We start from the raw sequence: 17,149 nt of genomic DNA on the forward strand, positions 1-17,149 counted from the left end.
GTACAAGCAGCACATATTTTCCACAGTGCCAAAAATGCCGAAGGTGTAATGGTTCATATGTATGCATTACCTGAAAACAGCCACAAGAGGCTGCCCTTACACCAATAACGAATTCAAGAAAAGCTTACAGACAACTGTCTTCATAGAAAAGTTTGAGCAGGGGTGGAATTACTTTTTTATGTTTTTTTTTTTGCGAAATGTGGATGCAAATCACAGAATAAAATGGTATTTTTCACTCGACTTGCATGCGTCTCGATTTACACCTGCCCATCATATCAAAAAGAATTGTTGGTGAAATGTGCCGTCATTTCTTATTCTTCAGGGATTGGCGGGTCTCTGTGCATACCATTTCCAGCTCCAAGGATCGGGCAGCTGCCGTTATAAACCGAGTCCCCTGCAGTGCAGTTACCCCTTTACCTGCTGATAAGACCTCTTTAGTGACATTTTGAAATTAAACTACTGGGAAAGCATATGCTATAGTTTCCAGTTTCATTAACAGTTGGCTCCACTGGGGCTAGAATCTGTGCCTGAGTGTGCAACATAACACATTACCATCTTTAAGATGCTTCTCTTTAGATTTGTTGGAAAATGGGTTATTGGTAAGGGCAGGTAAGTACCTACACTTACAATAGGCCACCACCCTCCACGTAGGTCCAGAAAGGTCTCAGTAAATTAAACCTAGCTCAACCATCGGCAGCTGGGAAACGAGCGACAAGGATTAACTTAGGAGACAAAGCGTAAAGCATTCAAATATCACAAGACAGTAATTAAATAAAACACAGAAAACAGTTTAAAAAACCAAAATCAATATATAAAAATGGGAAATATTTTTAGCTTTAAAATTACACCAAAACGAATAGAATCGGACAAGGGGAACCGGAGATCTGAATTTTTAGAGAATTAATGCTTTCTAGTGCATGGTAACAAAAAGCGTCAATCGCGTCATCTGGTCGCACCTCGACCGGGGCAAAGTCAAAGTTTAAGGCCGACCACAATGGAGCCCGCCTCGGCTTCAGCCCGCGGGAGGCCTTGGTCAAAAGTTTACCTTAGGACTTAGTAGTTTTTCTGGAGATTTTCTTCACCAGGACGAACCTGCAAGTCCAATCCGACCTCCTGGAACTCTTCCCCGGATTCGCGTCGCGGGAGCCCTTGGTGGAGATTTTTACCTTCGGACGTAGTCATTTTTTTGAGGTGAAAATCCTTCGACCGGGGCAAACCTGAATCTTGATCCGACGTCCTTGGAGCCCTCTTCGGATACACTGCCTGGGAGGTCCCGGTCACCTTCCTACGTTCGGACTTAGTCACTTTTTTGGAGATTTTCTTCACCGGGATGAACCTGCAAGTCAGGCCAGGTCGCGGTTAAGGCAGGCCTTAGAGTTGCCGTGGCGGGTCAGTCCCTCTATGAAGCTTTTTTCCAAAAGTCCTCCAAACTTCTGAATCTTCTTCTAGATGTTCTTCTAAGGTTCTTTTGACGTCCACAGTTCACCACAAGGTTCAAGAAGCTCTGAGATGCTCCTTGGGGGCTGCGGACTACAACTCCCAGAATGCACCTGGCGCAAACTCCTTTTTGGCCACTGGACAGTGGTCAGCTGGTTGGTTTCTTCAGGAGTTGGTGCAGGGGACCCTTGTTAACAAGTTTTCACCTGTAGCAAACAGGGAGTCCCTCCTTGAACCAGTTGAATCCAGGCAAAGTCCTTCTTGTGGTGAAGCCCAAGTCTGCAGCTGGTGCAGTCATCCAGAATGCAGTGTCCAGGTGCAGGCTAGGGTCCAGCAGGGCAGTTCTTCTTCTTCTGTAGTTCTTCCTTGTTGGAATTTGATAGGGATCTGATTTGTGGGTGCAGGTCTGCCAGTTTTATCCTTGCTCCTGGGTGAAAAACAGGGGATCCCAGTTCTCCAATCAGGGGCAGGGTCCTTCCCCCTGTGATGACCACTTCCTGGGAAGTGGGGCAAAAATCAATCCCAGGAAGCAACATTCCTCAAAAATCCATCATGGCTGAAAGTGATTTTTGGAGGCCACATCTGGTTGAGCCCACCCACCGGTGTGGCTAAAAATCCTAAACACACCCCTCTCCTAATCTAATTAGGGAGGCACCTAATTGTCTGGGTTTGCAGGATGTGAGGGTGTTGCTTGGTTGTTCCAAATGTCCTTCCCTGCCTTTGATGACCAGTTTGGCAGCCCTCCCCCTTCCTGCTTCCCCATCTGCTGAGGGGAGATCTCCTCCCCCAGGCACATCTCTTTGTGTTGAGCCAGGCTACTTCACACCTCATCAAGGCAGTCTGGCCAGGCTGCCAGAGGCTGGCCAATCAGAGCAAAGCAGCAAAAACACTGCAGGGCTGAAGTTGGCAACTTTTCAGGTAAAGTTTAAAACTCTTTACCTGAACAAGTTGTATTAAATCCAACAAGTGGAAGTTGTGGGATTTATTATAACAATTAATTTGATACCAAACGTGTGGTATCTGTAACTTAAGGGGATTTTTAAAATTCAAATAAAGTCTCCAAATTCTAGCCTATGGAGGCCATGCACTACAATGAGGGAAATACGAATTTGGCTGTTTTAGCTCACCAGGGCTTATAAAACTATTTTTATAAGGTCCCTGCTTATAGTTACATGGCACCCAGCCCTAGGGGCACATAGGGCACACCTTAGGGGTGACCTATATGTAAAAATAAGGTAGTTTAATACTTTGGAACTACTTTTAATTCCAAAGTCAAATTTGTATGTAACTTTAATTTAAAAGCAGCCAGCAAGGCAGGCCTGCCTTTAAAATGACACTGGGCACCTCAGCAGTGCACCTATGGGGACACTACCTACGCTGGGGTCCCTAAACCTCCATGCCCTACCAAATACTAGGGACTTATAGGTAGGTCAATTTTGCCAATTATAATTAGTCTTAATTGCATATCCACTTTACACAGAGCACTGGCCCTGGCAGTGGTAAGCAGTACCCAGGGCACAGCCACGAGTCAGTAACCACCAGTACCTGTTCAAAACTTTTGGGGGTGACCAGGGCAAAAAGGAGGACTTTCCTACAAGATGCGTTTAAAAAAACAAAAAAAGGTGCAGGGGAAGTCATAACACAATAAATGTCTCTTGAAATCTGTCTGTGGAGCCAATTCGTGACCCAGATATCACACTGCAAACATGTTTATAAAAGGAGTTGATTTTGCCTATTTCTCTTTTCACAAAGGACTTTACTCAGCACTAGCCCGGATTGGAACAGAGTCAGTTATCTTCTATATTGATATATTCTAATGCTTTCATTCTTCCTGCTCATCTTACGAGGACTCCGGTCACCTCTCTATGGGTGAACCAGACCTCTTGCCACTCTAGGTGTTTTTTGGCCAGCCTCGGCACCCATCGGGACTAGTGCAGTCTAATCCCAAATCACCAGCTGATTTTTCCACGCCAGGAAGGAGGTCTTTTTCAGGTTTTCTTATTTCTGATGCAGTGAACAGAAGGCTAGCCAGCTAGCTGACCTGTGGCAGGCGGTTCCTCTCCTTGGGTCGAAGTGGATAGCATCAATCCATTAGAAATCTTTCCCCAGAATGCGAGTCAGATACTTCTAACTTCAAGTGTTTTTCCAACAGGTTCCTAAAGGTCCTGTGGAGAACATGTTAGCATGTCATTTGTATCCAATGCAGTAGATAGTTTCTAGAGATTTTCCTATGCCTAATCACTCCACAATCCTTGCTAAATCTCAACCTTTTTTTCTGGACGTCCTGGCTCACTTACTTGTAAACCTTCCCAGAGACGTCTGTTCATGAGAGCAGAAGCCAAGCTACTCTCTCAGGAGCTTTTAGTTCCATCCCAGATCCAAACCTGTGTTATGGAAGTGAGGAACAAATTCATCTTTCTGATCTGAGAGACCCCTGTGGATGAACGCCTTCTGTCAACTGATAATCCTGATGGCATCTTCTTTTGAAGAGTAATGATGTTGCTCTGGTTCTTTGTATTGACATGTTTCTGTCCACTTCCAAACTGCCCGTGGTTAGTGTTGTAAAGTCCCCTTTTTGGATGGTCACTCCCCCCCCACATACTTTTTGCTGCTTGATGCTGTTGCTTTTGGCCTGTAAGTGTACTGAGGCCTGCTAACCAGATCCCAGTACCAGTGCCCTTTCCCTTAAAACATTGTAATGAGGTGATTGCACATCAAATCGGCAAGGCCTTTAGCACCCTGTAATGCCGTAGTAAATGGTACCAGTGGTGCCCAGGGCAGGCATGGTAAAGAGGTCACCAGGTCAGCAGCACTGATTGTACCACTGCTAGCACAGGTATTTTAATAAAAATATTAATGAGAGTTCATGTATTCAGAAAAATGTAATAATGTAGAAATAATAATGCACGCATTTGAAAATGTGATTACAATGAGTGGTCACCAATGTTAACGAAGTGTATTAATTAATGAGTTTTAACATGAGATAATGAGCATATGTCTGAGTAATGTAGTAATACGTCATAATTGGGGTTATGTATTAAGTATGTGTTAATTAATTGTGGGCCTTAAGTTAGCGAGTGTCTTGGCCTAGTTTGCCAGGCCTCATGCAGAAGCTGTATTTCTTAGCGGTTAATAAAAATGCTGACCAAATGGATTAAACTGTGACATGTCTTTTGTATTGTTAAATGTGCTCATAGCTGAAGCTTTCTCATGAGAACCGGATGCTAGAAGATGATGTTCCTATCAATGTAACATTTTATGTGTAATGCATGTGAGACTGACTTTCCCTGGACGAGAACAATGAAGACACTGACTGGAGTCTAAGATGCAACATTATTGTTGTTGGACTCTTTCCCTTATGCAGGGTCATCCTGAATCTTTTTGCCTCCTGCCTCCTATTTTTTTCTGACCTGTCGCTGTTGGCTTTTGAACTCTGAGCACTTTCCCACTGCTAACCAGTGCTAAAGTGCATATGCTCTCCGTGTAAATTGTATGTAATTAGTTTATCCATGATTGGCCTATTTGATTTACTAGTAAGTCCCTAGTAAGGTGCACTAGAGGTGCCAGGGCCTGTAAATCAAAATGCTACTAGTGGGCCTGCAGCACTGGTTGTGCCACCCACATAAGTAGCTCTGTAATCATGTCTCAGACCTGCCACTGCAGTGTCTGTGTGTGTATTTTTACACTGTAAATTCGACTTGGCAAGTGTACCCACTTGCCAGGCCTAAACCTTCCCTTTTCTTACATGTAAGGCACCCCTAAGGTAGGCCCTAGGTAGCCCCAAAGGAAGGGTGCAGTGTATGGGTAAGGTAGGACATATAGTAATGTGATTTATATGTCCTGACAGTGAAATACTGCCAACTTCGGTTTTCACTGTTGCAAGGCCTGTCTCTCTCATAGGATAATATGGGGGCTACCTTTAAATATGATTAAAGTGTAGATTCCCCTAGAGAGTAGATGGACATGTGGAGTTTGGGGTCCCTGAACTCACAATTAAAAAATACATCTTTTAGTAAAGTTGATTTTCAGATTGTGCGTTTGAAAATGCCACTTTTAGAAAGTGAGCATTTTCTTGCTTAAACCATTCTGTGACTCTGCCTTGTTTGTGGATTCCCTGTCTGGGTCAGTTTGACAGTTGGGTTGTTTTTCACCTCGCACTAGACAGTGACAGAAAGGGGGATGGGGTGTAACCTGCATTTCCTGATTAGCCATCTCTGCTAGGAGGGAGGGGTGGAGTGGTCACTCTCATCTGAAAGGACTGTGCCTGCCTCTGACAATGCCGGCTCCGACCCCCTGGTGTGTGTCTGAGGCCTTGCCTGGGCAAGGTAGGATTTCACAAGTAGGTGTGAGTCCCCTTTGAAGAAAGGTGACTTCAAAGACTAAAATGGGTATAAGAAGGGCACCCAAATCTACAGACTTTAGAAACACTTCTGGAACCAAGAGGAACCTCTGTCTGGAGAAGAGCTGATAGCTGAGGAAGAAGTGCTGCCCTGCCTGTGACTGTGCTTTGTGGAGCTTTCCTGCAGTGCTGCTTCTGCCAGAGTAAGAGGGCAAAGACTGGACTTTGTGTGCCTTCCATCTTGTGAAGAAATCTCCAAGGGCTTGAGTTAGAGCTTGCCTCCTGTTGTTTGAAGTCTCAGGGACAGCAAAGACTTCTCTCTGCCAGCACCTGGAGTCTCTGGAGAGACTCCTGCCCCGACAAGTGGTGCCCTATCCAGTCCCTGGGCCCTTGAAAGGAAAGCTGGTGGAATTCAAGGAAATCGACTTCGGACGACTCCGGACCGACGCCGCTGCTGAATCCGGTAACGCCGCCTGCACCTGACGCCGTGACCCTCGCTGGAACGTGACGCTCTTCGCAGGCCCGACGCCGCAGCAGCCCCGCTGAAGTCCACGACTCCGTGGAAGTCGCCGCACCATGTCGTGACTGACGCCGCTCAAAGTGCACGGATTCAACGTTTCGCACAGACGCCGTGATCCCCGACTTCGCGCATCAGCTTGTTTTCACTCTTCACCAAAGGTACTGTACTTGGGGGTCTACACGACTCCGTGTCCGGGGCCGCTGGTGTCGGCTTGTTGGGAACGACTCTGTCACGACGCCGTGTTAACATCGCATCAAAGCATTTTTGTTTCTAAGCGCTATTTTTGAGTTTAATCTTTAAAAATTCATAACTTGACTTGTGTATGTCGGATTTTTATCGTTTTGGTCTTGTTTTGTTTAGATAAATATTTCCTATTTTTCTAAACTGGTGTTGTGTCATTTTGTAGTGTTTTCATTAAGTTACTGTGTGTGTTGGTACAAATACTTTACACCTAGCACTCTGAAGTTAAGCCTACTGCTCTGCCAAGCTACCAAGGGGGTAAGCAGGGGTTAGCTGAGGGTGATTCTCTTTTACCCTGACTAGAGTGAGGGTCCTTGCTTGAACAAGGGGTAACCTGACTGTCAACCAAAGACCCCATGTCTAACAATTGTTATCTGAAGAGTCGGATTATGAGGACATTGAAGGACAACCAATCAACAACATGTGAAAGGAGTAATAGTAGAATTCATAGATTTAACATAGAAATGTAATTTGATAAAGTGTGAACATACGATTAACTGACCAATAGGGGATTAGGGGATAGTTTAGTTGAATTTGACCTAATGACACCTTACAGAGAAACGACAGCCATTATTGCCCAGTCTTCCTGACCAAAAGGTTATTGTTTTCCTTATGCGTCTTGAGACGTGCTTAACTTAATGCTTAAAGACTTCGCGCTTACTGAACTTTGCTGAATCCTGATGACTTGCTGATCGACTGATGTCCTGGGGACGAAGACTGATTCTGCTTTGCTGATCCACCAGAGGATAGGTATACTACGCAAAGTGATTATTATGCATATTTGCTTTGTCTTTCTAGGTACCAACTGCAGTTTTGCTAGAGCCCTAGCTAGATGTTTTTCTAAATTTGTGTTACCAAATAATGTTGCATGAAGCCCAACATGCAGGTGCTAATTTGATGTTAGTTAAGGATTCTCACTAATGACTTATGATAATAGGGACTAATGCTTGGTGGAATTACTTTGCTAAACTTCATGTGTTTACTTTGTCGATGCAACTGACTTCGCTATTGATTTGCGCCTTACCGTGTGTTAAAATTCAAGCTTGATTAGATTGAGTTTTCTGCTGTTTCAGATAACCAATATTGATTCTGTATGTGTTTTGATTTGATTATGAGATTAATCTACGTGACTTTAGAATTGGTAATATAGGGAAATAAATATTCTAACTTTTACTAAAAGGCGTGGTTTTTCATGACTGAAAGGTCATGGTGCGTGACAATTACTGACTCCATTGATTATTGATTTTATTGATTACTAATGATTATTGATTATTGTGTATTGATTATTGAGTGTGTACTGGAGCTATGGTAAGAACATCTTAATTGTGAGTCACAATGTTCATCGACCTATTTGCGTCCCCTTATAAGTTCACTTATTAAGATGTGCTGTGCTAACACCACCCTGCCTGACCCCAGTAAAAGTAAATCTGCAGAGCTGCCATGTCAGCCGGCATGAGCAGCTTGCCTGCTCGAGATCGACTTTGCCCACACCACGTCAGGCAGAGTACATTCACTGCCATAGCACAGGACAGTCAACCCTAAGGCAGGCCTCCTAAAGCACAGGAAGTAGGGTGCACTATCTTATGAGTGTGAACATATATGCACAAGCATATATGGCCTGTGGCAGCATTTAAAACGTATTGCTACTGCAAGTGACCAGTGGTTCATAGGACAACATGGGCTGGCACCCGTGCAGTCCCTGGGTGTTCATCTCCATAATGCCCCTGCCAAATTCCCCCATGTTTGGCATCAAACACTGTGCTTTTTAATCCTGAAGACTATTCTCGTGCCCAGTGTTATTTAGCATGTACCCTGGTGGCATCCTTAGCGGATGCCCTCCAAGATACCAGCTGTTAACACTTCCCCCAGGAGGGAGGCAAAGGACATGGGCAGTAAGAAGGTCACACCTCCGTCCTCCCAGGAAGGCTAGTGTTTATAGTAATCAAGGGGGTGAGCCCCAAAGGCTTCACCTCCCTTGATGTGTGCCTCTTATCAGCCCTTCCCACCCTGACCACACTGGCGGTGGGAAAATGAACTCTTCAGGAGAGGTACACCCCCAAAATCTAGCCACACCTTTATGGTGGACTAGGAGGTCTGTACAGCTGAAGAAGAGTTCTGTCCTCTTTGCAAACCTTATGAATAGTGGGTTCTTGTTTGAAAAGTGACATACTTCCACAGGAAGTCGTCACTTCAGTGGCGAGGTACCCGCACTGACCAGTAGCCCATTGGCCACTGCCCCCACACCCTCTAAAATAGGATTTAAGGGGCTCCTCCGGCACCAGAACATTGGTTCTGACTTTTAAATCAAGAAAGAGGCACAAAAAAGATGCAGTCACCAACAACTGGACTTCGGACTCGGCCGCAGCACAAAGAGAGGACACTTAAGTGCCCTGATGAGACTATATACTGGAGCTTTGTGATCAACGTGTGCCTGTGGTGAAAACTTTGCTCCCAGGAAGAGGGACTCCAGTGGACACCAGAGAGTAAACCAGACTCCCCTGACTGTTGGTACCAGTCACCTGCAACCTGTAGAAAAAACATTGTGCAGCGTCCCCAGAAGTGCAACTCATCGGACCCCTCTTGAGTGAGCCCAAAGAAAGTCAGTGACCTGCACTCCAGGAGTGTTAGTGAGCCTCTCACCTAGTTTCGAGCTGCTGCCCCCTTCCAGACAACCACCAGCTGACAAAGTAACCTTGAGCTACATTTGCTGCTGCCAAGGCTTGTCTGCAACCGACAGCTTCTCGGACATCACCAACTCCAGAGCAGTTCCCCAGCATAGTGACCGATGTCAGCAACAACCCCACTCCTGAGAATCTGCTTCTTGAAGGAGGCGACTTCGAGAGGAACAGTAAGGCATCTTTGGTTTACCAGTCGCAGTGATTGTCAGCTGCAAGGCCACCTCTGCACCCGGAGCCTCCGGACGTGGTGGCAAAGTTCCAGCTGTGGAATCCAGGTCCTGGGAACCCAAAGGTCTCTACTTTCCAAGGGTAAAGTGTTCTTTTGTCAAGTGATGCATTTTGACAGCACCCACGGATCCCGTCAGCACCAAGGACAGCCAAAGCACCTCTCCACCCAGACGTCCTGGCCAAGGTAGCTAGAAAATGACTGTTGAGGCTTGGTCTAAGGACCTGAAAGACCTTAACTCCAAGTGGTTTCCCTGGAGCTCACTCTACAAGTGACAGATTGCACACTAAGATTTTCCCTATTATCGTCAGTGGGAGTCATTTGACCCTTAAAAGGACTCTATTTTTCAAGGCTTTACAAATTCATAACTATGTTTGTGTGTAAGATACAAAGTTTGTTTGGTGTAAATTAAGATAAAAATCTACTTTATTTTTCTAAATTGGCATCACATTTCTTTCGAATCGTGTCATTTACTTATCGTCCATGTCTGTGTTGTGAAATGCTTTACACATGTTCCTTGAAGTAGCCTGACTGCTCTTTGCCACACTGCCAGGACTGAGCTAAGGTTTACTAGTGTGAACCCTAGGTCCACTTGCTAGTATTACATGGTAAGACTCCCTATAATACCACATAATACTGCCACCTTGCTGCAGTTTGTATTTGTATAATAATCTTCCAGGCTTCATGTGTGGGAGATTTCCTTCCTGGCAGCACAACAATATTTGAAATGTTCAACACAGCCACTGTATCAAAAGCACAAACAACTAACATCTACTTTCACCACCAAATTAGGTTTTACTAAACTATTCAAAAAACGTTAAATCAAGTTTCTATTATTGTTCCAGTTAAAATTCTAAAAATATGTTTTTTATTCAGAATCAGACCTTCATGCCTGCACGATGACAAATAGCTTTTGGTATCTGTTCACTGTAGAGCCATCCTTTTCATTAATATTAAGCATGCTCCACTGTGACATATGATGATATATGCAGGCTGAGTTTTTGAGTCACAATTAAGGTTGACATAGGTGATAATGGTGGTTTCTTTTACAAGACACAACACCTTTCTAAAAGATGTTTTTGCTGCACTGGCTTCAACATACAACCTGCCAGGACACACTGGTGTCGTGGTAGATAAATATTGAGTTTTGAATAGTAAATCTATACTTGCAACTTAGAGAGGTGTGGCTGCATATAGGTGTGCGTAGTTATATATATGTATAGAAATGGGGTCTTCGGTTGGCAGTCAGGTTACCCCCTGTCCAAGGAAGGACCCTCACTCTAGTCAGGATAAAGAAGAATCACACTCAGCTAACCCCGCTCACCCTCTTGGTCGCTTGGCACGATCAGGCATGCTTAACTTCAGAAGCAATGTGTAAAGTATTTGTACCAACACATACAGTAATACAGTGAAAACACTACAAAATGGACACCACACCAGTTTAGAAAAATAGGTTAAATTTATCTAAGTCAAACAAGACCAAAATGACAAAAATTCAACATACACACGTTAAAATATGTATTTTCAAAAGAATACGAGTCTTTCTCTAAAGAAAACAATGAAAACAATGATTTTGCACAAAGTACCTGGTTAGTGCCAAAAATAAAGCCGCACAGGCTAGCGTGTGTCCGAAAAGGCAGCGATGCGTCGATCCTTTCCTCACAAGGGAGGCAGTGCATTGTTTCTTCTCTGGTCGTGGCAGTGATGTGTCATTTTTCTCCCTCACAAGAGAGTGATGCATCGATTTCCGGACGGGGTATCTCAAATCCCCACAGGTTCACAATGACTTTGACACCCACGGATGATGCATGGAATATCCGATTGCACGGTGTTAGAAAACCGTGCTGCGTGAGGTTTTTGTTATCAGCAGCCGCAAGCGGGTGTTGCACGTCGTTTTTCAAGCCGCAATGCGTCGATCTCCCAGCTGTGATGCAGGTGGAGTATCGATTTTAGCCTCAAAGCTTACGGCGCATCGTTTTTCAGCCACGTTGCAGATCGTACGTCAAAAATGTCCCCGCATGACATTCTGTGCGTGGATTTTCGGCTCTTGTCTGCCAACTTAATCTTTCAAGGGCCCATGGACTGGATAAGGCACCACTTGGCAGGGCAGGAGTCGCCTCAGAGCATCCAAGTGCTGGCAGAGGAAGTCTTTGATGGCCCCGAGACTTCAAAACAGGAGGCAAGCTCAGTTCAAGCCCTTAGAATTTCTTCACAAGCAGGAACATACCACAAAGTCCAGTCTTTATTCCCTTTCATAGGCAGAAGCAGCAACTGCAGGATAGTCCAACAAAGCACAGTCACAGGCAGGAGCACTTCTCCTCAGCTTTTCTGCTCTTCTCCTTCGCAGAGGTTCCTCTTGGTATGAGAAGTGAACTTGAGGAAATCTAAAGTATGGGGTTTTGGGTCCACAACTTATACCCCTTTCTGCCTTTGAAGTAGCAAACTTCAAAGAAAAGCCACTGTTGTTCACAAGATCCTGCCTTGCCTACGCCCGGCCCAAGACACACACCAGGGGGTTGGAGACTGCACTGTGAGAAGGCAGGCACAGCCCACTCAGGTATAAGTGACCACTTCTCCCTCCACTCCAGCACAGATGGCTCATCAGGTTATGCAGACTACACCCCAGCTCCCTTTGAGTCATTGTCTAGAGGAGATTCACAAACAGCCCAACTGTCAGTCTGACCCAGACAGGGAGTCCACAAACAGGAAGAGTAACAGAATGGTTTAAGCAGGAAAATGCCCACTTTCTAAAACTTTTTTCAAACTAACAATCTTAAACTAACTGCACTGAAAGATGTATTTTTAAATTGTGAGTTCAGAGACCCCAAACTCCACATTCCCATCTACTCTCAAAGGGAAACTGCACTTTAAGGATATTTAAAGGCAACCCCCATGTTAACCTATGAGAGAGATAGGCCTCGCAGAAGTGAAAAACAAATTTAGCAGTATTTCACTGTTAGGGCATGTAAAACTCATCAGTACATGTCCCACCTGTAACATACACTGCACCCTGCCCATGGGGCTACCTGGCGCCTACCATAGGGGTGCCTTACATGTATAAAAAGGGAAGATTTGGACCTGGCAAGTGGGTACACTTGCCAATTTGAATTGACAGTGCAGGACTGCACACCCAGACACTGCAGTGGCAGATCTGAGGCAGGTTTCAGGGCTACTCATGGTGGTGGCACAACCAGTGCTGCAGGCCCATTAGTAGCATTTGATTTACAGGCCCTGGTCACCTCTAGTGCACGTTACTAGGGACTTACTAGTAAATCAAATATGCCAATCAGGGATAGACCAATCACCAATACAATTCACACAGAGAGCATATGCACTTTAGCACTGGTTAGGAGTGGTAAAGTGCCCAGAGTCCTAAAGCCCACAGAAACAGGTCAGAACGAATAGGAGGAAGAAGGCAAAAAGATTAGGGATGACCCTGCAAAAAGGGCAATTTCCAACACACACACACACACACACATATATATATATATATATATATATATATATATATATATATATATATATAACATTACGCCTGCGTAGTCATGGTTATGTCTGACTTTCAACTAGAAAGCTGTTTATTCTATTGCTGGTGACATTGACATCATTAAACTGATCTACATGAAACTTAAAAAAAATAAAAAAACATGATCATCCGATTTGGGTTCAACATGGCCAGTTTCATGCAGACCTGTCACATGGCAGACAAGAAAATGGGATCAAAGTTGTGATATTTCTCGTTTTAACTGCCATAGAAAGTTTTGACAGCACTGTAAAGAAAAAAGATGCATTGAAGGAAAGCAGCTCTTTACTCAAGGGGATGCCTTTGCTTGGTTTGGTGTAAATCCATTTAGTAGTTTTTGAGACATTAGATTTGGAAAGTATTTTTGTAGGCCTCAAATTAAACCAACCCCTCAACCAATCAAGGTAAATATATCTGGACCAGTAGTCTGGAGACTGGCCTTGAACCTGAGTTTGAGAACGCTCCACAAACTCACATTTAAAAAAAACAAAAAATCGGATTGATTAATGGAACTTTTTCTTCCTTCATCCATTTCATGTCCTAAAACTGACACTTAAGACTGAGACTGTGTACCTAAGTGATGTGGCCTCAAGACAACATTTTGTCTTGCAGGTGCTATTATTACAGGATGCATGTCACAGTCACCCCGTTCTGAAAAGACCACATCCTGACTCCCATGTCTTAGGCTGGGCACCCCCAAAGATTCCCAGTCTGGCTTAACCTGTTAATATTCATGAAGTTGGTGCAAATTGCAACTCACTTCAATTGGTCCCAGTCACAGTGACAGTTGCTACAAGGGTCAGCAGATCACCATGCTTGTGATTGCTTTTAAATGAAGAAATGTGTTTTGTTTAATCAGCACAATTTCCTGAAAGGAAACAGTATTGCTTTTAAATAGTTTTTCTTTTTACTGAAAAGTTAAACTGAGATTTGGCAGTGGTTCACAATTTCACCTAGCCTGGCACTATGCAGTAAATGTAGATTCACAGGCTGTCAATGTGGTTCTAGCAGAGTACCTTGAGGCAACAAATAATAAAATATTATTTTCTTCTTTGCACTACGTGAGAGTTTCAGACTGAGGTACTAAAATTGCTATTGCCCGATCTCTAGCGTTTGAGCACTACAAAACTTGTACTGATTCTCAGAACATCTAGGCATTGGTTTTAAACAAACACAGTAATTACACAATTTCAGCAAAGAGGCAGATCCAGGTGACCAGTTAGGATCAAAACAGACACACTTTGGAGTTTCTCTATCAATCATTGGGCAAAATCTTTTGGGAAATTAAAATTAGTTATCTTTTAAGGTTGTTAAGTACAAAAAATGTTTAGATATCATGGTGAGCTGTTTTTTTAAATGAATAACCGTTGATGGGATTCAGCATTCTCTGAAGACTCTTTATGCAGCTTATGAAGGCGATTGTTAAGGGTTTTACAGATGTTAGGCTTGTGCCAAAATAGGGGAATTTCTCATCAGCCCTATTTAGAGTGAGTACATGCATAAATATGTATAAACTCTAAATCAAATATATGCAGGCTGCCATAACCAAGACTCTCTCTAAACGTTAGTCCCATTGCCCAATTCACAAGTCTGTTTGATGGAAGACCATGCATTTGGGGGAAGAAGTAAAGCATAGATTGCTCCTGGCACCCTGAGACAAAGACAGACTCAGCACCTGGGAATAAGGTTCCAAGAAACAATGAAGCATTCATTGGATGAGTTGCAGGGAAAGGGGTATTTGCTTCTATAATGTGTGAGCTTTTGTTTTTCACCCTTGTGGAAACACATGGCAGAAAGCTGCTAGTGCAATACACAGCAGTAATGTAGCATTGGTACATGTTAAAGAAGTACCAGTTGTCAGGTGATTTTAATTCAGAGACTGGAGAAAAGTGCTGATAAAGCAGACACCTAATGTTCTTCTCTTAAGAAAGCCTGAAGATTTGTTTTTGAAAATATGTTTCAATGTAAAGAAATATGTGCCACTGAAGACAAACCTAAGACCATCTGTCTCTTCTTTTTTCACAGGCAATTCAACAGTTATTTCCCTAAAGATTATACGTGAACAAGGATTTGTTGGAGATATTGTTGTCCATTTGACATCCAGAACTAATTTCTTGCTCTTACCTATTTATCATGCAACAGCAAATCAGGACTACTTAGTTATAAATAAAACAGTAATCATCTTGGAGAACCAAACTATTGCTGTGTGCCAAGTGGCCATTCTTTCTGTAAGTTATTAAAATCATATCAATGAAATGGAAGTACTGATGATGTGTGATGCTGTCATATTGCGTTTTGTCATGTTTGACACCCCTACAGTTGTGATGCAGTGGCCACTGGCCACTACATTGAAGACTTCCCATTTGAGTTGTGTATTTAAGATAGTACCACTGTTTTCATCAAAATAATGTCATACAGTGTCTAAAGTCCCTATCCAAAAGCTTATTGCTTTGTAACCTCCATGTGGGGATTGATGCAACTGGCTTGCCCCAGGCTATGCTCATAACCAATGTTATAGTCAGATAATGTTGCATTAGGGTAATTCACATGCAATATATAGGGTTGGGGTGAAGACAAGAAAATTATCCTATCCAAGTCAAGGTATAGATCATGGACTGGGAAGTAAAAACAATATTCGCTGTCTCCGATGTAGACAACCAACTACCAACTCCCAGGTCATCATCCACGTGTTCAGGTCACGGGTTGCCCTGTCGTCCTGAAATCCTGTTTTTGGAGTGTGTACATGAGCCAGGTAAATATCTGGGACACTACTATAAACTCTACCCATGATCAGTGGACATTCAGCCATCGAGCAAGTCACTCACAGAGTGTAGCGTAGTGTTCGGGTTGGTCAGTATTGGGCAATTATATATGCTGTTTGTAATATCAGTTCTATCTAGTCTACACTTAATTAATAGGAATCTGCCTCTGTTGACTATATGGCAAAGGAAAGGAACTCTGTGGCAGGCCACAATTAGGGGCCTGGGCATCAGTGGAGCAGGTGGTAGAAAAGAGCTGTCCCCTCCACCTGCATGGCACCTTGCTTGTCTCATGGCCTTTGAAGTGTGTTTCCTATAGAAACACTATGAGCCTACCTGCTAAGTTCCATAAATCTTAAAGTATTTGGGGGCAGTGGACATTATACAGACAATCTAGGTCAGGAATAAATATCTAGTTTCTCTATTTATTAATGAATGATGTGGTTGAAAGCAGGCCTGGCCCAGTTGCAGGACCCCATAGTCCCCCTCACAATAAGTTGCCTTAAAAGACTGATCTCCCCTCCACAGTGTCTGCATTGACTGGGAACAAAATGTATTATTATCACTAGTAACATTGACATACCAAAATTATAACTTAAAGACATATAGTAAATAATTATCAAATGCTTTTTATATAGTCTTTTCCCGTTCAAATGATAATGATTGTATTAATCTTTGGTTATGGTTGTAGTTTTGCATTTGAACTTTAGTATAATGGTCTACTATACACAAAGTCAGCAGACGACTGCAGTCGTCCTGTCTGATGAACAGTCTCCAACCCTGTGAGCAGCCACTGATTGTCCTCGGATGTGGAGCACAGTGAAGGAGTGTACAGGTGTGTGAGTGAATCCACTGATGTCAATCAGCTTCATATATTAAGGTGACATTATAAAAGAAACCACTTGACAGCTCACAAGGAAGACATATATTGAATTTCAATACTCTGATCCAGGGAGGACCTGGTTTGGCAGTTTGGGCTGAACTGTTCCCATGGGGAGCAGGTTCTGTACTGATTTGCAGGTGGCTGGGTACAAATTGTGATGGTATAGTGAGCAAAAGAATGATGGATTTAACCGAGATCTGTGATTGGGGGTGAGTGTTTGAAGCGTTTCAGCATTCCGTCCATTAACCTTTTCTACTTCAATACTCTACAGGCGAAGTATCAAGAACATTGACCACTCTCCATCAGATCTGTTATTTGTGACTCATTATCTATCCCAGTATTGGGGGCCTCATTCTCTGAATTTGGTAATTAAAGGAGGTAATACTGCCTGGGGAAATACCAGTACTGTGGGATTGGTTTTTCATGTATTGACCACAAATAACTTCCCTCCCTCTTTATCACGAGTTTGTGTCTTTTTTACAGTTTGCAGAGCACATGGGGTCTGCACTTAATGACACAATCGGTTTACATCGTACTTTGAAAG

At 43.5% G+C, this 17,149-nt stretch overlaps 1 protein-coding gene across 1 annotated transcript in view; it reads left to right on the forward strand.

Annotated features, from left to right (window-relative positions):
• The window catches only part of ADGRV1 (adhesion G protein-coupled receptor V1), a 2,003,619-nt gene that overhangs the window by 856,464 nt on the left and 1,130,006 nt on the right, over positions 1–17,149 (forward strand). The window contains exon 55 of the mRNA XM_069225272.1: positions 14,989–15,191. Within this exon, the coding sequence (XP_069081373.1) occupies positions 14,989–15,191 (203 nt within the window). The remainder of the gene's footprint in view (positions 1–14,988; positions 15,192–17,149) is intronic.

This window comes from Pleurodeles waltl, chromosome 1_1 (genome assembly GCF_031143425.1).
Source record: "Pleurodeles waltl isolate 20211129_DDA chromosome 1_1, aPleWal1.hap1.20221129, whole genome shotgun sequence".
NCBI classification, from domain to species: Eukaryota; Metazoa; Chordata; class Amphibia; order Caudata; family Salamandridae; genus Pleurodeles; species Pleurodeles waltl.